At 40.8% G+C, this 26,661-nt stretch overlaps 2 protein-coding genes across 2 annotated transcripts in view; both read left to right on the top strand.

Annotated features, from left to right (window-relative positions):
* Positions 1-11,583: 11,583 nt before the first annotated feature.
* On the top strand, positions 11,584-21,794 carry jcadb (junctional cadherin 5 associated b). The gene is made up of 3 exons (XM_010765931.1): positions 11,584-11,909; positions 13,964-17,829; positions 18,688-21,794. Exons 1-3 carry the CDS (start codon positions 11,584-11,586, stop codon positions 18,720-18,722), a joined length of 4,227 nt encoding a protein of 1,408 aa, XP_010764233.1. The 3' UTR covers positions 18,723-21,794.
* Positions 18,791-26,661, top strand: part of LOC104940917 (supervillin-like) — a 29,815-nt gene continuing 21,944 nt past the window's right edge. Inside the window, exon 1 of the mRNA XM_010765930.1 lies at positions 18,791-18,908. Coding sequence (XP_010764232.1) covers positions 18,791-18,908 — 118 coding nt within the window. The remainder of the gene's footprint in view (positions 18,909-26,661) is intronic.

Raw genomic sequence — 26,661 nt, 5'->3', positions numbered from 1 at the left:
ATACGGTGTTTGCAGAGGGCGCACAACATCTTCATAGACACCTCTCATCCTGCAAACTATCTGTTTGTCCTCCTACCCTCGGAGAGGCGCCTCAGGAGCCTCCGGTCCAAGACCAGCAGGTTCAGGGTCAGCTTCTTCCCCAGGGCTGTTACCCTGCTGAACTCTGCCCGCTGATAGACTCAAGCCCCTACCCACCATCCACCTGTTTATATATTTGATTGTCAATGCCGTTTACACTGTATATATTCATCTGTTTATAGCCTATTTATAATTATTCTATTTATAAAAATTCCATGTATATTATTCTCATTATGTAGACTCCTGCACTGCTATTTTGCACTTCTGGTCAGATGCCTAAACTTACATTTCGTCACTAGTACATGTACTATGTAATGACAATAAAGTTGAATCTGAATCTGAATGATTATAGAAACTATGGAGCAGTGAGTTCTCAGTGATTGTCTTCTATTCAACTAAAGACCCATATTGAACATATTGAAGCCCTGCAGTACGATGTGTCTCCTCTGAAGCTCCGGGCTGGATGTCAGCACCAAGAGCAGTCAGCATATTGGGTTACTAGGCAGAAAGGTTGCTTCAAAAAAGAAAAAAAAGGAAAGTATTTCTCTGTCTTGGCTGCTAGGTGGCGATAAAGATCCCGTGCTTCCTCCCTGCAGCCAGCCACACAGCCCTATTGGCGTGAAATGAGATGGGGTCCCCATCTCAGCTGTCTCCTAGGCAACCGGGGCTGGGGACAGGGAGAGGGCAGAGTGTGTGTGTGTGTGTGTGTGTGTGTGTGTGTGTGTGTGTGTGTGTGTGTGTGTGTGTGTGTGTGTGTGTGTGTGTGTGTGTGTGTGTTTTAATGTGAATGTGAATGTGTGTTTGAAGTGGACCCTCACAACTGATAGGGGAGTTTTTGAGAGTTGATATGACGTTAGATTTTTTTCGTTGTAAGAATGGACGATGATGATGTTGCACAGCTGTGACCTTCAGCTGGAAAATGCACTTGACATTGAAAAATAAATCATGAAGGATATTGGCAATATTTCCTGTTTTTTTACACATTATAACAAATCTAATATAGGTCATTTTTGGACCTTAAAAATATTGAAAGAGAACCAACTTAAATGTGAAAGTGTTTTCAAGAGAAAAACCTAAATATCTTCAGAAAATAAGGCCTTTGTTTTTTGTATATATATGTCATATATCCAGAATCAGATATGTTTTAGAACTGAAAGGCTAACTGCACGTTTAATAGTTTGCAGTGATTTTCAGCTCGCCCCACCGTTGAACCCCATGTGCCATTTCCAAGTTCTAATTATGATTTTAATGAGAGGCTGTTTTGCATGATCCCCGCTGAGTCGAAATCAATGTTTCTCTTCATGGAGGAAGCCATGACAGTGCAGTTGTAGCAGACAACAAAAAAAGGGGAGATTTTAAAAATAGAAGAAATGAAATATCACCTACACACCGACCTAAAGTTATTCTGATTATTATGGCAAAATTAGGATTTAAAACAAGTTTCTGGAGCGCACAGAACTCCCTACACAAAACCCAATTTCAGTAAACATTAAGAGATTTAGCATCTACAGTCAAAATACAAATGCAATTCTTATGACAATTGTATTGACCGTTTTAAATAAGAGTTTATCAATACTGGTTCGCCACTGTGTAGTGAAGTTGTAAATATGAATAGCTCAAGCCTAAATCAAATTGAAAATCGTTATAATATTCTTTATGGCCTTTGGTGGAAAACATTGTTGGTTAAAGCTGCTCTAATCAATACTTTTGTATACACTATTTATCAAATGACTGTTTGTAATGTGAAATGGACCACTCTTAATGATGACAATGCAGAGCTCATATTCTTTATCTGGATCAGCTGTTTTCATCAAAAACGCTAAGATCAATTCACTAAAAACTCCCAGTACAAAAACGATTTCACAAACATTGGTCACGCCCTCTGGGATTCACTTTTAAATAGAAAATGTGGTGGTTAAAGTTGTGTTACGTACTTGACATAAGTTAAGTAAGTTTCTTGGTTATGTGTAGGCAACAAAACTACTTGGCAAAGTTTCAGAAAAGACCATGGTTTGAGTTAAAATAAGTAAACTTGTTACGTAACTTAAGTACGTTGCGTAAAGTAATAAAAAAAACAATGTATTTGGCTTAAGTTAAGTACAATACGACGTAGTTACATTTCCCAAATTGGGTCTTTCTTTGATGACTAATTCATCCCAACCTCCTCCCTACACAGACTTCTGTTGATACAACGTCACCTGACTTCCTTTTTACTCCTGTTATAATAACAATGACCATTAGAGGCAGCACTGTATGACTAAAACTAACGCTACAGTACTTCGAGTGTCATAGTTCGACATGTAGGGCCACTGACCAAGTTCCACTTTGACAAATTGGGAGTAAACACAGGTTGGTCCAGCTCAAAGCAATGAACAAAGTTAGTGACTGATAATAAATAAATAAATATGGAAGGTTGAATGTTCTTAGACAATCAAATAAAAACATGTTAGTAATATAATGACCCAAAACCCTAGAACTGCAATATCAAAATGGATGTTGAGAATCGTTTTCACATTTAGTTAGAAATAACCTCATGTGCTAGCAACGATCGATTTAAATCCTTAAATTACTTTTCCTGCTGCATCCAATTGTCCACATTCATGACTGTTTCCCTACTCCTTAAACCAAAGGGCTTCATTATAACTCTATAACATGGCCACCAGCCTTCCTCAAGTTTCACACAAGACATATTTTCCGTTCCTTCTGAAGCACTGATGGAAACACCTCCTGTAACACCTCCTGTATGTGCAATGAGTTCAATCTAAAGTGAGATATCCACCTCCGGGTAACAGATGCTCTAAGAATAAGTACAATTAAAGCAAAAGTGTCAATTTATGGGGCTCTTTAAAAAGTCCTTGGTTGACGAAATCTTAAACCATATTTTTAAAATGGTGCCAACATAAGTACAGACTTTAGTCAAAGTTCACCATCTGATACTACAGTATTCCTATTAACTCCCACAGATGTCTTGTGGCTTTCTCTTTGACGAGTCTATGAGCCCTTTAGTCGAATACTTTCAGAGCGATAAATTAGATGTCTGCACTCAGTAAAAGTCACTCTGCCATGTGAAGTAGAGCAGAGCGTATAAAGGCGTTAGACCACCCACTGTCGCATGCAGCAGGCTACACTACGGACCATGAAAAAAGGAAAAATCTTTCGTCTGCCAAACGCCACGATTCTCCATCCCCTCACCTCAGCAGGCAGATATAAACCACAGAGCTTTTCTCAGTTCATCTCAAGCCCGAATCCATTCATGTCGAGGCAGAGAAGGCATCTAAATAAATATCACTACAAGAAAGAGGGGAGAAAAAAACGTGTATTTTAGGGTGAGCTGTCCCTTTAAGTACTATAAGGTACACAAGCTACCACCAAATAGCATATGTTGCCATAGAGATGGCTGGCAGTTGCTTGACAGTATGGCAGGATGCAGGAGAAGAGCTGATACAGAGCTCTGTGTTCAGCAGGTATCCCTTAGACAGAGTGTAGTTAAACTGTGTTAAATTGTGTGATATGACTGTGTAGACATATCACACAGCATATACAGCTCAACTGTGTTTGTTATAACCTCTCAACCACAGGTATTTTCTGTGTAGTTTTGGGCAGCAGTAGTCTCAACACTTTGCTTTGGAACTGGAGGGTTGCTGGTTCAAGTCCCGCATCAGACCAAGTACAGATTGATGAGTGGTACTTTGAGAGGGACTAGTTGGCCTCCTGTGGACTGTCACTAGGATATCTTTATGTTCTATAGTTTGAGCTTTAATCATTTGGATAAAATGTGAAATGTCTTTTATACATGTGTATTACTTAACAGCTGTAAAATATAATTAGCACATGCTCCTTTGGAAAAGATACAGAATCCTGCAGTAAATCACAGTATATATATTTTTTGAAACAGCATGTAAACATTACACAGGTGTAAAAGAAAGAAAAGTAATAAATGAATGTTTTCTGGGTTATACATTTGGTCTTTGTGACACAAGATTGTAAGGGTATAGAGGGCAAAGAGGCAGATAAGGAGTTCATCTTTTAAAGCTGAAATTCACGCCTGTCCTGCCTGCCTCTCGAGCAGAGACAAGCAACTGTAATCATGTGTGAACCACAAGAAAGATAGCGTCGTTGATTGGATGTACGCTGTTAAGTTGGATGTGTGATAATGGTGTGAAATGCCTTCCAAGTACAGCCAGCCAGCCAGCCAGTGTCAGCCGACTTGGCACAGACGTGAGGCGGCTCCCGGCCCATGTATGGTTTCCACATTCAGCTGTGTACCGTAGACAAGATGTGGATGTCGTGGATCCGAAACCTTAGACACTCAAGACATAACAAGATATAACAAAATAGAAACACAGACACACTGCTGATTGAAGGAATTATTATATTGTTGTACCCAGGTAGTATGAGAGCCAGAATACTTGCGTCATGTCCGCCAACAGTATAAGTGTCTAAAGAATAACAGAATCTCCGAGGTAATATACACTTCTTTTTAGTTTACACAGCACCATACCTTCGGACCTTTTACAATCTCATGTTACAAGATCCTATGCTCAATCACACGCTGCAAACAGACATGTGCACAAAAGTCTCTTTAAATTACATGTCACTTGTTAGACCCTTTTATCCAAAGTGACTTACACACTCAAGACCCCACAGGAGCAATTTGGGTTGAAGTGTCTTGCCCAGGGACACAACAACATACTGACTGCAGTGGGGTTTGAACCTGTGCTCCCCTGATCCCAACACCAAGGCTCTATCCACTGCGCCACACACCTCCTTTAACCAAAAGATGAAACACATGATCATGGCTTGCAACACATGATAAAGGTTATTTAAACATTGACTTGGACAAATCAGAAATTTAAATTAACCGCAGTTTGCAGCTTTGGGCCAGTGTTAGCCAAGAGATATATCAGTGTGACAATCCAGAGGCTTACGATCAGGCTGTATGCAGTGGTTCAGGAATGAGTCCCAAAACCCACACATGAGATGTCATTAAACCACATGTGGTTCCATCGTCTCAAAGTCAATCGTTTTTGAATGTGTTTTTGGTTAAAGGTCTGAAATAAGGTCTGTGGTTTACACAAGCTTTAGAGACTTTCACGTTTTGTTATACGTCATAAAACACGTGAGTAAATACCCCACAGGTGAATGTCTAACGCTTCTATGTGTCCTAAAAACTGCGGTTGCTAACAAGTTTCTAAATGAGACTGCTACTACTTCTTCATATCAAACATTAGGTAGTAATATGAAAGCATGTGACTGATTTAGTTTGTTCAAAGACTATAACTTTAGCGTTTTACTTCTGACCCTCCATTTAACAAATCATAAAAGTGGTGTTAATATGTGGAGATAAATCTTTGGAACAAAGTGTGTGAGTATCATAAAAAAGTGTTTGCCAAAGATCTTATTTTCTGCAATAAACCAAAATCCAATGGAATAATCACATAGCTTTTTCAGAGGTAACCCTTGCGTTGGTAACTTATAGATTGTCCTACAAAACACATCATCACTGCACCACTCTGATAGGTCAAGGCATTTTGGCTACTTGGGAACACTCAACATATTTAATGTGCTTTGTCAAACAGGACAAAAGCATTATCATTTCCTATTGGCGGAGCATGGAAGTGTCCTAAATCATTCAATAATCCATGATGGGGACCAACTTGATGAACTGCTCAGTAACCAGGAGACACTGGACATCCGAAGGGCAGCTCCCACATGTGTTTATGTCAATTAAAGCCCTTCCCTAATAACAGTAAAAGTGGAAGGCTAACATGGGGTCTGCAGGACCCCTGAGGTCAGGCTTTAGCACCTCGTCATCAGTGAGTAGATCTTTGGGACGTGTGCGTTGCCCCGTCACTCCACAAAATTGAGGGATCCCTCAGAGTGCAGCATGTCACAGTTGGCACAGGAAGGCCTGAGCCCAGCACATTCAATTAGCCAAGCTGTCTTGGCATTGGATGGGAGGGGGGACACACACAGTGACGAGTCATCAACATCACCAAGGGCGCGGTGCTGCTCACATACTGCACATCTCAAACTTAACAGGATGGGGAAGAGACGCATGGGCGTTAATTCTGAAATCTGTGACTGGGACATGGAGGATTTTTAGTTGGGAAACATGAGCACAAGCAGTGATTGCCTCTTCTTGTAGAAACACATAAGGCGTGTTCCTCAGGTTTAAACGTACCCAACATGTGTTCCAGATGTTGAGATACAATACATAGAAATAACTGGTCCATATGTCGCTCGTAATCATTCAAGTCAATATGCAAGACTGAAGAGGGGAAAAAAATGACTGTTGCTATGAAAAAAAAGCAAAGTTAGGGGAAACAGTTTGGAAGAGACCATTCTGACATCCCTCTCTCTGCATGTGAGGAGCCCACCCCACCTCAGCTGTAGTGAGGAGAGCCCATCAGGCAGCCAGCAACCAGCGCGTCTCTGCCTACCAATCGGCATGCTCGGCTCAGGCTGTGTGCAGTGCTCAGTCTCAGCAGCTAAAGCTGGGCGCAGGGGAACTGCGACGGCCGCGCCAAGCATCTCACCAGGTATGCGTCTCTCCGCCGCTACGCCCTTTTCCGTTTTGCAATGTTATGCCATATTTCTGCATGCTGTTTTCCCCGCTCAGCCTGCACTGTCTTAATTATAGGGAGGGGTTGCTGTGTGCTTTTTTTTTTTTGTAGGCTCACGTAGCCTCCACTGTAGTGCAGGGTCTAGGTAAACAGTGAAGATGCATCTGCAAAAGCCTCCTCGTTAACCGCGCGTCAACTTGCACACACCTCAAAATGTTCGCCCTTCGACATATCCGCGCCGCCGCTGCGCTGCGTGCATTTCTTGGGGAACATCTTGCAACGAGGTGATGATTTGGCCAAAGCGGCTTTTCGTCAAAACACGACCGCTGACTATATTTTCAACTTACACTGCGTGCAGGTGGAGGGTTATTTCTAGGCGCTGCTGTACTGGGCGAAGCAGGTATTGGGAGCTGATTTGCACACACACAAATAATTTCATAGCAGTCAATTTGATGTAGGCTGTGCCATTTAACACTGCAGCAGGCTATAGGATGGCTATAGTAGGTCATACTGTCTCTATGCATGGATAGATATTTCCACATGTATTATTGATAGCTATGTGTTATGATACTAACGGATCTATTGCAAATCATTATTCATTCATACAGCAAGTTATCTTCCAGGGGGGAATGATTCTGAGGAGGATGTTTTTGAGGAGAATCAGGAAAGTGTTTTTAATTTGCGGAACTGGAGATTTATATGTGTTTGAATAAGCAGTTTAATGATAAGCCTGGTCTGTGCTGTGTTATCCCTGTCACTAGGTAAGATGTAGGTGCACTCCCTTCGGCAGTTAGGGTGGTGCTGCTGCTAGTGCTGATGTGTTACAGTGGCCACTACCTGTGCATGCAGTCTGCAAGGCCTGGCTGCACACTGGGGAGCCTCCCTCCTCAGTTCAAAATGTAAAGTTCAAAGTTTAAATAAATCTAAGCTCCAAGTGGAAGTTTTAAGGCCAGCACGGGAAAGTTAGCTCCTCACATAAAAATGTATCTAACACACACACTCCAACAGCAGTAAATGTCCACTAATGAATTACCTCACAGAAACTTTTTACAACAGCTGACCTTATTGTTACTTCTCCAAACACACACACAACCATCATATCCCTCTATATATAATAATGTGCATGTGGAAATCTGGTTGTGTTGCAATTATTAATGCTACTTTTGTTGTTGCTATGCAAAAAAAGGCTCATGTGCTATATTTCCACTGCAATCATTTGAAGCTGTGACCTTGTCAAAAAGGGCCACTGCGTGTCTGGTTCGCTCTGGTTCGCTCTGATAAAACAGATAAAGGAAGTTACTTTTCCAATACGACTCCTTCTTTAAGGGTTATGACTGCTTTTTGGATTTGGCTAATTCAAGAAGCCCTTGAGTTGATTTTTGCTGCATTCACTCCACTTGAAGAGCCAGAAATAGTTGGAGGACTTAAACATCAGACGCCCTGCTTCCAACATGCTGATTTTTAATGTGATCTTTGCTTAGGCCAATGAACGGCATTCATGAGTTGGTCAATCCTTCTTTACATGTGCTGTCCTTGAAAATGTGGTTACACACAGTGTGGTGTCAGGATGGAGATTTTTTTTGCTGAGTCTTTTACATCTGGATAGTATATTAATTATCTTGAGGCTACATGTGAAGTGTTACAGTGAATCATACAGTATGAGATCAGCTCACAGGCCGGAGGCAACTCTTCACTGCACATTGGATAAAGTTATGGGAGTGAGAAATGTTAAGGTCAACTTGAGGTCAAGAGAAAAAGGTGGGGATATTTCCAAATCAGCTGAGTGAATTCGTCCTTTTTATACTGTCCTTTTCATTATTGAAAAAAAAAAAATAAAGACTTTATTGACATTTTTCTTCGATTTTTGGAACATTTGACTATGTAACCAGAGAATCCGACTTTCAATTTTAAACATATTTTAAAGCCAAAAAGTCAAATATGTGTTGGTTCTTGCTTCTCGTATAGTACGCCTTGTCTGCTTGTCTTTTTCTGATATTATATTAAATGAAAAATGCTTCAGTTTTGCAATAAAGCAACAAAACAGGCAGTGTAAGGATATAATTTTGATCACTGGGCATTTTCACTACTTAAAAAATAAATGCATGTTGTTATACTAAATTATAAATCTTGTGAAAATAATTGGCCAATACATCGATAATACAATGAATTGATAGATGCAGCGCTAGTCTGGCTACTGTTTAATACTATTAATAATATGTTGTAAAGATTTAGTAGACATTTGGATTTGTTGATTCCAGCAAAAACAAAACTTCAAAAAAAATTGAAATTATATTTCAAAAATCAATATAATTTCAATATATTGCATTATCAAAGGATAACTTATTTACAATTACATAAAATAAAAGATAATGCTTTTTAATAGCTTAGGGTCAAATAAAAACACTAAAAGGGACAAAAGCAAGTCTCATATACGTTTATTTATTAAGCTAAAATTACAAAAACCAGTGCATTTGCACAACAGGTGCTTTCCCCTGGGACTCCTCGAGAGAATTGTGTACCATAAAACGTTTTCAGTGTTTGATATCTTTCGTATTAGATATTAATTACTTCTCCCTCATGACCTCCAGCCCTGATTTACACTGTAATCTGTGATTTGAAGATAACAGAGATGTAGTTTCAGGCAGGAAAATAAATAAAGCTGTTTGCTGTGAACAGTGTTGGCATCTTATAGTGAGCACATGTTTGTAGTTCTACTTTAACGGTCACGTCTTTGATTCAACAGTGACACCTTCATAATGGAAAATGAACAGCGAGTCACTTTTCAAGTCCAAACACGATTCGCCAGAATGCTAATGTGTGCAAAGCCTTTGATCACCGTGTTACTGTTTTATAAGCCATCCACTGTCATCTCCAGGCAGGACACACTGTTAAAGCCACTAATTAATATCAGACAGGGCTGCTCCTGCATTCACATGCTCACACACAATCACATGCTCACACACAATCACATGCTCACACAAACAAGTGCTCACAGCAGAGGAATTTAGGAGAAAAGACTAAATAACAAAAAAAAACTTCATGCAGCCAAAAAACAACTTCCTTATTGACTCTAAACTACTTGTTGCATTAAAGTAAGAGCTGCAATAAATAGTCAATTACACAATAAGTTGATGCATCAACTATTTTGATGTTAGATTCATTGTTTAAGTAATTTTGCAAAATGCTGTATTTCTACCTTTGAATTAGAAATGTGCTGCCTGTGTATTCTGTGAGGGTAAACTGAATGTCAAAACAAGCAACGTGATCAAAATAACTTGGGCTTTTGGAAATATTTAGAGCATTTTTCACTTCTTTCTGACCCTTCACAAACCAAACAATGAATCAGTAAACTAATAATAATTGGCAGATTAATCATTACATTAATTAAATGATACTTGCAGTGCTAAAAAACACAGATAAGGCAATTATTTTTAATGTAATCTGCATTATTTAGATCTTAAAAACTGTGAAGACAGTCTGAGGGAAGTGCTAAAATCCCCAAAGATTAATTTGTATCTTAATTGTTGAACCTCTTTTGTTCGTCTTCGCACGGTGTGGTGGACTTTTGTTATGGCTGGGTTTGGTTAACTAAGTCAAACATAAGATTAGTAGATCAATATAATATGATGTACCCCTTCACAAGGTACTTGTACAGAGATATAACATTTTCAATAACTTCAATACAATGGTGAATATACATTTCTAGAAGTTAGGATTGTGTCACAATATAAAATGGAATAGTAACAGTCTTAATAAGATTGATCTTACACAAATTAGTTTTTCCTATTTCTTTAACAAAAGCATCCACTTAACTTTATTTTAAGTCCTTTTTCTCCTTAATATTGTGATCACTTTAGTTTTTTGTCAACCCTGCAAGTTGGACTGGATTTGACGAGTCAGCTGAATCCCTTTAATTACATGTAATAAATGTACCATATCTTTTCATGATGGCTTTTGGACAGAAGAATTACAGGCGACTAAGGAGCTCACACCACGTACAGTGTCACGCTGCACAGAGACAAGGGGGCAGTATACATTATGTGCAGTCATTTATATTGGATGTTCAATTTCCCCCTCTGGGCTTACAGAATGTTTGCCGCTGTATTAAGTTATGGCAAATATATGACGCAAAATACCGGAGGAGATCACCCTAAACGTCTCTGACACAAACACGGAGAGGTCTTTAATCTCTTCTCTTTACTTAATGTGAAAGGTTTACTTGGTAGTTCCTGTTACCATGCACATGTATTTGTGTCTGTAAGAAGATTGTCTACATGCAAAGATTAGTGCAGCTGTCCAACTGCTGCTCTGCGTGTCTGGAGAACAATACCTGTGATTGTATTGACTGATGAAGAATGTTCCACCTACCTGCTTCGAAATGTATCCCAGACAAAAGCGTAGATAAATCATTATGTAGAGAGAGGTTTAATGGACGGGAAGTCTCAATTTAGCAATTCTTACATTACACAATGGCTTTAGACAATTTGGAAAGATGTCTATGGGAGGAAGGAAGGGTGTAGCCGGATATCAAAAAGAACTGTCCATGTTATAGGAGAGCAACGACTACATGGTAAAAATAAAAACATCTGCAGTTTAAATTTTACCTTTCAGAGCTAACAAAAGTCTGTTTTGTTTATCCCATGTTGTACTAACTAACTGAGCTCTCAACTTAACACATGCTGACACACATGTGCACATCTGGAAAGGTATCACAAACATCTGTATTTCAGACATCTGCCAGCGTGTTGAAAATGGCACATCCTGCATTTAGGCGCGTGCTGAAATAATCTGTTCACATGTTACCTCTTCCCTCCCCTGTCCTCCCCTTAGTGATGGCCTCTGCCGAGCAACCGTGCTCCAGCTCCCACCAGCAGCACTGCGCATAAGGCAACACACCCACCTTTGCCCTCCTGCCCAGAAGTGAGAGAGAGACACCACCATGTACAGTGTGGAGGACCTCCTCATTTCGCACGGATATAAATTGCCCAAGAGCGGCCCTCCGTCTGCCACGCCTTATGACAAGCGCCCTGCTGATTGCCAGCGTGAACTCGTGGACAACCGGGCTGGCCGGGGGACGCTGAACGGGTACGAGGCGGAGCGGGGGCCATCTATCACGGGTATCTATGGCAGCAGGCAGGCGCTGGTGAAGGGCTACCCCGCCACGGACATCGAGAGCGGGGAAAGGATCCTGAGGAGAAAGGAACTTGGAATTGGTATCCTAGGTGACGCTCAGCCCTTGGGTGATTCTCTCGCCACAGATAGTGGGTGAGTGCTTTTTTTTTTCCTTTCCTCCCTTTTTCGATCCCCCACACCCTTTACCTTACCTTTTCTCCCCCTCCCCTCCTTCTCACTGGGGCCCTTTGGTATTGCATGCAAAACTGAGTCTGCACTGCGCAGGTTTTTTTTCCCCCTCCTCTTCCCTTTCCCCTCCTTCCAGAGCTGCAGAACACTGTGGCTGCAGCAGCACCACTGACATCTCTTAATGCCGGGATATGAGGAATTATGAAAGGTGCCTTTGCGCTCGTTTAAGTTGTTTACATGCCGGCACACAGAGGTGGCTTGCGTCTCTGTGGAGAACACCCATCCGCTGGTATCATCTCTACAGCAGGCAGGCAGATGTAAACAGCAGCACCAGACAGTGAGCAAACTGAGGTGGACTGAACATGCCTCAAGACAGGCGCGTAATCACTCCACTGTAAACACTGGCACACTGAATCACGCCCAGCACGTGCTCTGTGATGTAAGCATGTTGCTGGGCAAGTGTGCACAGCGCGGCTCCCCTCAGCCATACAGTAGCATATGCTGCTGAGGATGATCCATTGACTCTGCTGCTTAAATGAATGAGTACAGTGACTATCACAGTGCAATGCAGATGTGAGATGAGGCTCTTAAAGTGGATTGTTATTCCTTTTCAGAACTATTATATTATTTAGTACTGTATATTTAAGAAACTTATATTTTGGTATATTTAATGGTTATATTTCCTGCAAATCATGGATATTGTGGCTGTATCATAAATATGAATCAAATAGCTCGGGGAAACACCATTTTTGATTTATTTAAATCAACAGGGATTTCAAACCCCCTTTGTTCCATTATAACTGACTGTCATCCGGGTGACTTCAAACCTGCTTTGATATGACAGTTAACCTACAGAAGTGGATATATGGACGGATGGATATATATATTCTTCTACTTCACTCTGCAGTGCTGTTCCACCACAGCAAGACAATAACGGTTCGAGAAAATTCCAAAACGAGAACTACAGCATCATTTAACAGAATTACCCTTTTTTTTTTTTAAGAAGAAAAGTACTGTTTTTTAGACTCAATATGTTATGATTTAGTATGCTATTTCTAAGATAATGGTTTTGGCAATGCAAAGTGCATTACAGCAATATCCTGCACCTCAGAGGTAAATTTGGAACCACGACTAAAATGATCTCCAGGCAGCATTGCTTTATCACACTACAGTGGAACCGCTGATTTGAACCGTTACAAACTTGCCATTTTATGTTAAATTCAGACGGCATTAGGTTAGTGTTTAGGATATCATATATTCACCTTAGAATGAAAAAGGCCCTCATCTTGTGATTTCTTTCCTCTATGTTTTAATGTGACATAGTGAAGCATACTGCTTGAAGGTTTATTGATTATTGGTTGGTCATACTGTATTTCCTTAAAGGGTACAGTTTGAGTAATATGTATTGGTAATAGGAGGAATCGAGGTTGCTATGGTGTCAGTTTAGGTAATGGGATGTTTTGTTAGATTCTTTTTAAAAGCCAAAGTCGCTGTCCAGATGTCCAGCTCCAGAGAAAAGGTCAGCACAATTTAATATGCAGACCATATTGCAGGAGCATCACAATTCCATGGTTTCTTCAAGGGACTTGGGAGCAGCTGACTTAAGCACTTCTGTCTCATATGTGCTGGCTCTCGTTGATTAAGTTGCGTTGAAAAGCCAATACTGGCAGAACCAAAACACATCATTGTGACTTGACACCATTATCCAATCTCAAAACGGTGGGGTTGTTTTATGATTTTACCTTAAAGCGGGGATAAAAGTAATTTAGATTCATGTTGCTTTTGAAAATATTGCTCATTGCACATAGTGCATTTCTGTGGTTTCTTTTAAACTACCAAACTGTCAATCCTATAACAAATATTATGTGTAAGATAGTTTTCTTTGTTTGTCTCTGTATTAGATATCGTTTATCTTGTAACAGCCATAAAAAGGTTCACTGTTTCCTAATGTTATCCTAGATTCAGAGTCTGTGATATTTTGTATGTCTTATTCACACTGTACTTTTCTGTCTTTATAGGTTCTACGATGTTCCCAGTTTGACTTATTCAGAGCCGCTGAGCCATGAAGAGAGGGATGTTTCCTACTGGCGGAGGCGAGGCCAGGACTTCAGCATCCTCCTGGACTATGCTGATGGCAGGGAGCTGAGGGCCTCTGCTGGTGCTTGGAGGCCACAGGCCCTGGTAGCAGCAGAAGAACACAGAGCCGAGAGGCAGGCGCAGCAGCTATGGGAGGAGATTTCCTGGCTGAGGGACCTGGACGCAGCCCCTGGTCAGCTGAGAGTGACCGGGGAGAGGAAGTGCCAGAGCCTCGGTACAGAGGAGTGGAGGCCTGCTGTGGGCCTGGGAAGGCAGCTGTCAGAGGGGGACGGGGACAGGTGGGCTCATGACCATTACCGCCTGAGGACACCCGAGGGCTTTTTTCACCCCAGAGCAAAGGCAAAGTCTCAGTCTCTCCCAAGAGTGTTGTCACCTGATAGAATTGCCAGCAGAGAGCTCATTCCATCCAGGCCTAGCCTCCCTGATAGACAGAGGATAAGCAGCACTGTCTTCTCTGGGCCCTATAGTAGGTATATCTATAGTGGTGCTGTTGTCAGGGACCGGTGGGGTAGGAATGCTGGGCCAAGCAGCCATGTTGCACTTTTACCAAAGCCCAGGTTCAGCAGGCCTTTAAAGCCTCCGTCATATGAGACTCACCAGCAGAATAGGGGTAGCGCAGAAATGCTTGCTATAGAACAGGGTGCCAAACAAAAAGAGAGGCCTATCTACTATCCAAGAAGTGGGGATCTGAGACAAGACTATTACGCACAACACTCTGCCATCACTGGAATGGAGCCCCCTGGCTACATCCCACCCCCATCTTATAGAAGAGGCCCACCCCCAAGGTCACATTCAATGAACCGCAATGAAATGGCAAACCTTAGATGGAGAGCAGAAGCTCTGCAGATGCCCAACTCAGATCCTGGAAGGTGGTTTTACAGACAGGCAGGTTCATGGCTTGAACATTACAGAGATCGTGCTGCGACCTTTCGTAAACAGCTATATTCTGGACCTGAAGAACAACTAAGTCATGCCAGTCAATTACCCACTGAAGACCCAAGACAGAATCAAATCTCAGGAGGGCCTAGCGGAAGTTCTCTCACAGACTCAGACAAGATCCGTAACATCAACAAAGAGGTTCCTTCCGCTAAGATTATAGGACAATCTACACATGAAAGTGCCTTTCCTCCCCAACAGGGGTCAGCTCCCAATACCGAAAGCCGCAAAACAGCTCCCAATGACAACGACAGCAGTAATCGATGGTGCAACAGGGGATTAAACAAAAAAAGTGACAGTGTAGGACCTGAACAAAACCGTAGTCAGTTTTTTCCTTCATCTATTTTGGGTAAACCACCACCTCCCCCTTGCAAGCCAGCTGAACAGGTTGTCTCTGAAACTGTGACAGAAGTGAAGAAGGTGGAACAACCTGAGCCACCAGAAAAAGACAAATCCAAGAATCTTAAAAAGAGACTAAGTGAGACCATTTTTTGTTTAGTGTCTGTACCCGTTACTCCGCAGCTTACTGGGACAATCCGTGATCAGAATAACAACAATGAAAAGTCACCAGATCCAGCGGACAGTCCTAGTGACAACAAAACTGGCCATTTAACTAACCAAAGTCTCCAAAGCACATCTTCAGCTGAAGCTGAGCTGCAAGCACTAACTGGTAGCATAGGTAGCAGCAAAACAAGCAGTAGAGCGAGCAGCAAAATGTTTAGAAGAGTACCCTGTAGACCCCCTAAGATAAACCATTACAAGGAGATGAAACTGTCGGGAACCTGGCCTGCAAACCAGTATCGAGACCAGGAGACACAAACTAGCCCAGAGGCCGAAAAACCTGCCCCTGAAAACAACGAAGCACAAAAAGACCCTGTCGCTCCAGACTCTGAAGTCCCTACTGATAGCAGCAGTGCAGTGGGCACTGCGTTCACTTTTCCTATTAAGGGAGTAAAGAGCCTGAAACTGTCGAGCAACAGCGCCTTCTCCCTGACCGCCACCTTCTCCAACCAGCTGAACAAGAGCACAGCTCAGCAGCCAGCAGTACCACCCTCAGGAAACGTGGAGGAGCCCAAACCAGCAGAAAACAGTGGGCAGGAAGCATTCGAACCATTCCTGTTGAAACCCATCGTCCAGCGTCCATGGGATGCTGTCAAAGAGCTGGAGACCATCAAAAAAGAAGTCCAGGATCAACAGCAGCAGCAGAGCAGCAAACAGCCCAGCGTTGATAAGTGCATAGAGGACCTCAACGAGGCCTACAAAGACATCTTGGAGCTAGGCACTGCCAGCAATAAAGTCCCAGATGGTTCTGTTCAAATTCCTGAGCGTATCAAAATCCGGTTGACATCAGAACCTCTCAACAAGCCCAGCAGCCTTAGGCGCAGTGCAGTAAGCTGGTCTGTTGACCCAGAATACAGGGAAGTCAAGAGCGCCTTCTCCAGGCCTGCTACAAAGTCAGTAACCTTCAGCAAGCAGCTTCGGGAGGAGCTCCCCGTCCCACCCCGGGAGACAGGCTTCAGAGAATACAGGGTTATTACACATCTTTCGCGCAGACGGAGCAACGATGGCAGGACAGTAAAACTAGAGCTGCCAGATGAGCCTATTGAGACACCACTTTGTGACTTCAGTCCAATGACAAACACGGCAGCAGCTGAGATGCCATGGGCAGATAGACAGCCCATGCAGGATGCCTCTACGCTCACTAGTCCTCCGGATTATGAGGACATATGCCAGACTTTGCGTCCCTCTAGAGACCCGGCGGATGGCAATAAAGCGTCCGCAGGCAATTTTAAATCTAATGATGCAGAGACTCTTCAAGATCTTAGAGGTGAATCAGAGGAGGAGTGCCCTATTTGTAAAAGAGAACTTGAGAATCAAATGAGACTGGGCCCATTGCCTCCCCTTCACGAGGAGAACAGCTCGGACAGCTCGACCAATCAAAATGGCAGTCCACCACACCGCGCTGCATTAGAGGGTGTTAAAACAGAAGAGCCAAATGATTCAAGTTTAAATCAGTCAGGGTCTGACCTATGTGCTGGAACAAGGGATCAGAATTCAATGACAGAGGAAAATGTAGGAGGGGGTGAAAAAGCAGAAAACCAGGAGGATTTGTGTGCAGATAATCCTGTTGAGAGAAAACCAGCAAACGGAGCTACAGAGGAGAGCACATCCACAACATCAGCTACTGATGTGCCTCAAGACCCCCAAGTCACAGCGGAACAGAGTGTTAGTGAAACAGTAACTAAGGAAGTAGAATTAGCAGAGAAGGAAGCCAATACAGGAGAAACACCTGAGGGTAGCGCAGACAAACAGACGGAAGAAGTGAAAAGTGAAAGTGAGGGACAAGACAGTGCAATGCCTGATAACAAGCAGGAGCAAGAAAAGAAGCCATTTGCTGGTCCAGAGCATAGACTTGTTTTACGGACTCATTTGGGGCGAGATCACCCCGGGTTACCGGAGTTTCCGCCAGATAGACTGCCACTTTCAGTTCCTCCAAACCTAGACCGCAGGCTGTCTCTTAGCTTGGAGGGGGAGCGGAGGAGCAAGGGCCCCGCCCAGCGAATGGAGGCGTTGCAGACCAAGCTGGCTGTTTCTCCAGGTCGCGTGGCAGTCGAGCGCATGGGTTGGATGAGGGAGGTGGACGTCATGTATCGTATGCGGCGGCTCAGCATCAGGAGTACTGACTCTGGGGAGGGGGAGGCAGAAGGGGAGGGCAAGGACGAACCAGAGGAGGAGCCCCAGCCTGGTCCTCAGAGAGACGAGGAGAACGATCAAGATCAAGAGGTCACCCATTCACCGCAGGTCTCTGAGGAGACAGTGTTGCAAGATGAGCAGGAGTCATCTCTCTCAGGTAAGATGAATACATTGGAGGACATTTTACTTTGGGGAACTTGTGAGAATGAATCAGTCGAGTTAAGAGGTCTTGAAAACTTCAGAAATGTACAAGGTTTACATAAAATAAAAATAATTTCCCATGTGGTTTTGTATCCATACAAACCCAGTAGACAATTCAAAAAGAGAAAAGAAAATACCAATGCAATTAAAATATGTGTTTGTTTCACTGCCCCTATGCAGAGATGTATTATGCATGCTTCAGGCTGACTGCATGACTTAACCATAAGGGAATGAAATACATCCACTTACATTTCAAATAATGTGTTGGTAAAACAAATTGATTGCGTTGAAAATCTGAATGTTTATTAGAATCAGAATTAGCTTTAATAGCCAAATAAGTCTTTGAACAAACATGAATGTGTTTTTTTGTTCTCAATCTGCAAAAAAAGCAACAGACAAACAGCCAAGACAAAGCTGCTTGACAAAGGTCAAAAAGAACATTTGACGAATACAAACATTTGACTATTACATACAGATGAAGGTACATAATAAAATGTCCCTCTTTCTCTCTTGAAATTAAAACAGCATTACGCAGCTTTGCTGTTAAAGACATCTCCACAAGATGGTGTCATTGCCCAAAGATGGTGCAAGTCGCAACCAGTGAATGTGAATCCATTATACATTGAAATGTATGGAACTGAAATAAACAGAAAAATGTAAAGGATACTTGAAAACGAATATCATCCCTGTTATGTCAAAAGGGGAATTATTTGCACTTTTCTAATCTTACAGCTGATATGAAATAAAATACAAAATTAGGTTTGGATAAAAATATAGTGTTTGTGAATAAATATTGTTCTTCTTTATGTCCCAGAACCCCATGATCCCAGCCGAGCGGAGACAGAGTAGAAAGACTGCGTCCATCATCTTGATCTGAGGTTTTTAGCTCCAACACTGTGACCTGGCTGCCTACTAGAATGCCTTCATCTCATCTTGACACTGAAATGGCCTTCTTGTCCGACAAGAGCATTGTGTACACCCTCACCCTCGGCGCTGCGTTGACTACTAAGAGTGCTGTTCCACTGCCAAAGGGAGGTGCCCCTTTAACTTGTGGGGCAACTTCCACTACGAATCCCTACCCAGCCTTTCCCAAACTGACTTCCCACTACCCCATCTGTCCTCCATCCCCAAACCCATCCTCTTATAGGGTTTCTACTAGTTAGTCTTCTTGTAGCGGCTTGTCCTTTCTATTCTCTTCTCCCTATGCTTTTCTCATTGGCAGACATTATGCAATTCTGTCGTGCATACTAGAACTTATAAAATGTCCATAGTGAATACAGTTGAGACATTTTTTTGCATACTGAACGAATCTTGTTTGTTTACGGGAGAGCTATTAAGGATATGAATGTAAGCGTTTATGTTTAATCTAACGTAGACATAGAAGGGTTATTGTCCCAACCTTTTCTGTTGCATTTAAACTACACCAAAATAAACTGCGTATCTGATTGTCGTGGTGAGGCGACAGCTGTTTTAGAACTGGACATCACTGTCTCTGGCTCAAGAACTGTTTTGATTTTAGACGAGATCAGTCAGCCTTTCTTTTCTTAAAATGTGACGACATTGTGCCCTGTCTCATTGCTTTTGTACACACTGCAACCGTAACCCATAAAGCTCTTCAATGAAGAGTGACTCTACACCACATGAGATGATAGACCAGTGACCTATTATACATTGAATTGGTTTTAAGCTGGAGGGGGAGAGTTGCCTTCTTTAGATGTGCGGTAGTCCTCTGATCAATCCCATGAATAGCTCCCTTTTCCAGGTAATTTCAGGAAGCAATAAAGGCACAGATTGAGTTTAAGTGTTGGTTGGTGAATTTGATCAACTTTAAAGATGGATATAGGGAAATAGAAGAAAAAAAAAAAGATAGGTAGAGCAATATTGTTGTACAAACAGCTCAGTGGTGTAGTGGAGCTACCTGTAGGACCCATTGTCAGGAGTTTTGATGTGTGTCATTTGAAATCATATTACAGGGATATGGAGTCGTGTCAGGGTATAACAGGGGGTTTCATGATATATATCTATGTTCATACATCTGTATCGCAAAGAGACAACATTTCATGGAAAAGTTATTTTTTTTATCATCGAATTGTTAATCAGTTTGCATAATGTACAAAATAAAGTATATTTTAAATATTTTAAGAGATATTTTGTATTTAACCATGACATTTTATTTCTCAACACATATATCAAGATCAAGGTATCATATGTCTGTATAGTATTATACTGAGAGTATACATACTTTTCTAGTGCTTTAAAATCTAAGTGATATGAGAAGGGATGGCCCTGTGGTGGGCCTTGATCACACGATTCGGTTCCAGTGAGCGATAGGGTTCATCATTGACGGTGTTGACGTGATGGAAACTTTTTGAATGTGCCATGATTTCTTATTTGATAGTGCTTTTTCATACGCTAACAGAGTCAATGTCGGACGCTCCTTGTGATATTTAATTCATCAATCCATATCAGCTGTAACTCCTCTGTTGGTGGTCAGACATGACTTGTGTCTTATCTTTGTCTTTGTATGTCTACCAATCCAAATCATGTATCGTTCTGTTGTTGGTTCTTCAAAAACAAGTTTAGAAATAAAATTGGGATTTTTTTTATTTTCCTCCCTCCCTTCCTTCTTTCCCTCCTCTCAACTTCCTCCTTTATTACGTTTATTCTACAGCGTGTTCATGTTGTGTAAAATGTTCTGCCGTCCCTAACACTTATTGCACTAAAAGGATACAATGCAGTATGCTATTTTTGGCTAAAACCATACATTTGCAAAAGTATGAAAATCGTTTTTTTTTCTAAATACAGGGTTTTTCAAATGAATTTAAAATAAAAATGTAAAACTTAAACAATGATTTGAAAAAATATTATTAATGATAAAAGTTTGCAGTTATGTGGTTTTTCCTACAACAGCAGTGCTGCATTGGTGTAACGTATCAACAGATTTGTAGTAAACCATCACTGTTTAATCACTCACCGAGTACCACTCAATTGTTATGTAGCATTTTACAGTTGTAGCATTTTATCAACTCAGAACTTTGTCTTAGTATTTCAAACATTTCTTGTAAATTTGGAATAATCATGTCGCCTTATTATGTGTGCATTACATTATACTCCAGGCAATGCCAAATATTAACCTACTAAGCACTGTTTCATACCTTAGGTTTTTACACACAACTTGCTGTTCTGCCATCCCTCTGGTGGGAGAGGTACGGTAGCATTGAGGATAGTTTCTGCTCTTCATGGCGTTAGTCTGAAGGGAACATTGAATCAAAACTGTGATCTTCAAATAACTCAAAAAGCATAATTTAAAAAAAGTACAGGATAAGATTCAGTGTTTCAAGAGAGGCTTAAAGTCAGCATCACAGGGAGGACAAGCTGACACGCCCACATCTCATTTTCAATTCATTTTGAAGACTGAAAGGCTTTGCCCCGGTCTTGTGTGTAAACTGCCCCTAATGACATTTAAATACCTATTTCAGTACATACGCCCCCCCAAATAATTGGCATGTCAGGTACACTTGAACACAGTGTCATTTGACTTTTTGTACTGCAGGTTATGTGCAACATGAAGTAATTATGCACACTTGTAATATTTTCTATTTTCATATGAGATTTAAGTGCTTTTTGTACTCACTGACATCTTTTTTTCTTCCTTGCATGAAATGCAAGAGAAAGGAGGAAAAAAAATGTTTTTCACAAAGTATATTTGCATTTGGTACTCCAATAGTAAATACAGTGGGCAAACATTATGTTTCATAATTTAATTTACAAAACTATGCCAAGTATTTAAAAGCTATTTTTAGAGTAAATCAGAAGAGAACTCATTCATTTTCTTTCATTTTAAGACATGCCTTTATCTTTGTATCTATAAATATGAGCATAATCCATAGTCATATGATTGTGCTACTGTTGTATGATACTGCAGTCTGATTCATAAATAAACTCTTTGCATGAAATGTGTGTTTGTGATCAATTCCCTAGGGGCCAATTACAGGGTTTGTTCGATGCACTTGACATATCAACAGGGGGAAATTATATTTGTGTTTTCCTGCAAAATAGTTTCGAAATATGCAACTCCCTCTCTGCATAATGCACATTATTCTCGGGAAAAAGACACAAGAAAGCAAGACAAACATCAGCACTAGTCACCGTGTATGTGCGCAGCTATGCGTGTGTTTTCACACATGTACATTTGTGTACTAGCAATATCAGCCCAATTACCCTGCCAGACTGTCACACTGAGCTCCATTTGCTCGATCAAAGCGTTGGCAAAGACAATACTTGAGCTGAACCTTGTAAAAACCTCCCAGCATGCTCTCTGAGGCTTGGACGGCATCCGTCCTCAGACGCTGTTTAAATGTCTCTATGTGCCATCTTTTTCTAAAAGGAGAGTAAGAAGTCTGATTAGCACTTTCTTTGATGTGATACTTTATTGATCCCTATATAGACAAGCTTTCTTTTCACTAACATCCCAATGCTTTGCTCTGAGGCATGTTGGCAAGAGCTAGAGACAGCAGGGTGGCTAACACAGAGAAGGGATTATAAACAGGGATAACATTAAGGTTGTCGCACAATGTAGGCTACTGTATACATCTGTGCAAGTGCAGATATTAAAGGAACAGTATTGATCAAATCAGGTCTATTTAATAAAGAAAGGAATGTATATTTTCAGATGAATTCACATATAATACAAAATCAACTTAGGGCAATGACCTTTGTAATAGTTAAGACAGTTGATTCAACATTGATAGCGATAACAGGCTCCTAACCACAATTCATTAAAGCTGTAAACAGTGGTTAAATGTAACTACGTAAATAAATATAATCAAGTATACTTCTACTCCACTACATCCTAGAGTCTGTCCAATGACAACCGTGTATTTCCAGATGTGTGGATTTTGATTTTTTTGTAAAACGTAAGTATACATTATTCTTATAGTTTGAGAAAATTATTGTACTTTTTAAGCCAAATAAACCATTACAAAAAACACAAAGCATCCACAAAAAGCTAAAAACAGGTCTGTTTTTCTGAACTTAATAAAACTTGACTTTTCTTTTTAACACTGTTTTGTTTCAGAGTCACTGCAGCAGCCCCTAGTGACAGTAAGTGAACAGTTGCTTCAGTATTTCAATTCAATTATCTTTATTGGAATGACTATAATGAAATACAGTATTGCCAAAGCGTTTTACAATTACGACATTTATACATACATATATATTTGGAATGTACTGTAATGTTCATAAACAACTTGAACAGAAGCAGGAATATCATGTTTTATTTACAAGAAAAACAATATATTTTTTGACAAACTATGTGAGGATGCAGCTTTCTTTAATTTCCCTTAGTAAGATTTTTAGTTTTTCATTTTCTTTTTCAAATAATTGAGGATGCCTTTTATATCATTTGGGGAAGAGTTGTTTCCGGACAGGTTTGAATTTGGGCATTGTATGAGGAAGTGATGTAAATACTGCAATAATTTGGTGCTGCCAGTCTAGCACCTTGGCTTTGAGGATAAAAGATTACAGACAAGTTAAGAAGCTTTAATTCAACATAGGTATAGCTAAACAGTTCTAAAACTTTAAAGAGTGGGTTGTATTTAGCACACTAGCTAGCTAAATGCATTACCTGCTGAAAATGCGTGCGAATGCTGTAAACTGTGTACATTTGCTGCTGAATTTAGCTGAAAATGCAGAAAAAGCTGAATATGTTATTAGTTGAATGGTCTCGGTAGCTGCTTTTAGCTACAAAAAACAAGTGTGTTGCTGAACTTAGCGGAGAAATGCAGAAAAGTGAAATGATTTGAATCAAAATTGTTACAGCTCAAATGCATTGCAATGACTTTGTTGAAAACTTGAAAGTGAAATGTTAAACTGGAGGAGTAGGAAAAATAGTGAATAAGCTTAATATTTAAAAGAAAATGTTTTAAAAGGTATAAACAATAACATTTATAACCTCAATGTCCGGAAATAGCTGAATAATGTATTAGTTAAATGGTTTCTGTAGCTGAAAGTAGGCTGAAGGATTTAGATATTAAATGTAAGTAGTATTGAATGAATGTGTATTAAGAAGAGAAAAGAAAGTAAAAAGGCTTTGAAAAATATGAAGGCGAATTTCAAGCTGTCCTCCACTCTAGCTGTGANGTGTGCCTTGGCAGTCTCAGATGTTTCTAATCACTTAAATATAAAAATATTCCTAAAACTTTAATTTTCTGGCTCTGAATAGTGTAATAGTAACAGGAGATTGAAATGCATTTGCCCTACAGCTAAAATGCTAATTTAGCTGATTAATAAGCTTTCTGTTATTGTCATTGTTTATTTTCTCTTTTCAAATGTTGTTGTTAAAGTAAACAGCATATTACATTTGATAACCATCAAACATAGGTTACACAAATTGAACAGTCGGTTGAAAATATCACTTTGAATCCCAGTCAGAAAAAAAATCGAAATAATTTTACTTACAAACTTCTTAAAATAATCATATTTCTGCTTAATAAGTTATGTTAAGTTTGGCTGACAGTTTCTTTAATATTGGTAAACTCCTTCATTGTCACTTTTTGCCAAATGAAAAATAGCGGACACAATCTTTGGTGCTAATACGTAACATAGCGTGACTATTGTCTAGTTTAATTTTCTCCAATGAGACCTGAGAGCAGTTTCCCAACCCAGCCCCCCTCTTGCTGCTCTGAGCCGTCTCATGTAACCTCATGGGGGTATTAGCATTCCAACCTCCAGATTATGGCTGTATGGTGGTGTGTGTGTACAGCTGATATATCGGCTTGGTGTGTTTGGGTGCAGTGTTGTTCCAACACCGGCCGGGCGTCATTTCTCCACACTTTTGTTTTTATAGAGTGTGTGTGTGTGTGTGCGTGACATTCAGTTTGGCAGTTGCTTGGTGGGCCGCACCTGCTCGGGCCGTCAGAATAATCAGACAGGTTTACAGTCCGGCCCCATGCTAGACCCTCTCCACTGGATATTTCACACACAGATTGGCAAACATCTCCAAATGTTGAAGACACATTTGTCGGTCACACAGCTACATGCATTTACTTTGCTAAAATTCTTTAACGCGCGCTCAAGATTGAAAGATTCACGATTTCAAGGCTTTTATTGTCATGTGTGCATAGCTACACTGTAATTATGACATTCTTAGGTCACAGGCTCCTCCAACAGTGCAACACAATATAACAGATAATAGTGCAAGTAAATAAAATATAATATAATAGAAATAGTGCAGAATAGTCTATATACAAGTCATTGGAATATTGATATAAGTTGCAAACAGATGAATGTTATGGATGTTCTTTCAAAAGTTCAGGTGTTTAACACTCTTATGGCCTGTGGGATGAAACGGTCCCTGAGTCTGGTGGTTCTAGACCTGCGTATGAATAAATGCATACATGCTTTGCTTTGTCTTTTGTATTTGAACTTCATAGCTTCTTTGCTGGACCTCAGGATGAAACGCTCTCACGCAGAGTTATGCCTTACCCTTAGAAAACAAGTCCAGATTCTTGCGTTTTTAGTCGAGGTTATAGTGACATGTCACCCCATTTTTCTTGTTGTGGTTGTTTGCAGGATGCAGAGGCAAGGTTTATTTGAACAGCAAAGTCCAATTCATGGGTGATCGTACTTGTGAACGGTATGAAGAAATTGACCCTAGCACACAAACCTTCTCTCTGATTCATATTCAGGAGGTGTGTGACCTGTTGAATGTCGTCTCATGCACACGTTACCTTGTAGCGCATACTTAGCAACTTGCTGTCTGCTGGTATGTCAGTACACAGCATGTCAGATGTCAGAGAGTTGTCATGAGGCCTCTGACAGCTCTTTGGGTTACATGTGTCTTGAATCATCTTGTGATTATGGCCACTATGTACATTCTCCTATGAGTCGTGTGATCTAGGCCAGGGGTTCCCAACCTTTATTGTGCCAAGGACCGGCAGATACATTCAAAAAAATGTGCGGACCGGTTGTCAATTTTAGCTGATTTTAATATTTACTCACCAGCAGGTGGCAACAGAGGCTAATTGTATTTAACAGCCTGAAGAAATGCCAATATGCATCCAAAACATATTAATAACGTTTAAAACCAGGATACAATTAAAACAAAAAATTAGGACCGCTTTACAAATATTAATATAATATATAATATAATATAGCCTAATATAGGTGGCAACAGTGGCTAATTGTATGTAACAGCCTGAACAAATAATAGAACAATATGCATCCAAAACATATTGACAATGTTTAAAACCAGGATACAATTAAAACAAATTAGGACCACTGTACACATATTGATATAACTGAAATGTCAGTGAGACCCCTGGGCTTGTTTGCCAATCATAATAACGTCATACCGGGGCGTTCGTTCCGGTGCACTCCGACAGCATTTAGCACTACATCGAGATTAAGATTAAACTAACTTCTTTTGGGAACACCCACATACCTATGGAGTTGGCCAGATGTGTGTAAATTACTGTTCATGGTAATTTGAAAACAAATGCCGTTGTTGGACACACACAAACACACCGAACACACACACACACACACACACACACACACACACACACACACACACACACACACACACACACACACACACCGGAGCTGAGCAGAGCACATACACACACACATCATGCGCCTTTGTGACCGGACATTTCCTTCATACAACGAGTAATAGGGGGAATAATCGGGCCGTTCGATGTGTGTGTGTGAAACGTAGCATCCTCTGGTGCTGCACTTCTCAGAGGCTGCCTCCTGATGCTGCAGCCATTTCATGAAGTGAAGGACG

Source organism: Notothenia coriiceps, unplaced genomic scaffold (assembly GCF_000735185.1).
Source record: "Notothenia coriiceps isolate Sejong01 unplaced genomic scaffold, NC01 NC01_scaffold00002826, whole genome shotgun sequence".
In the NCBI taxonomy this organism is placed as follows: Eukaryota; Metazoa; Chordata; class Actinopteri; order Perciformes; family Nototheniidae; genus Notothenia; species Notothenia coriiceps.
This window is presented reverse-complemented; position numbering and strand designations above follow the sequence as displayed.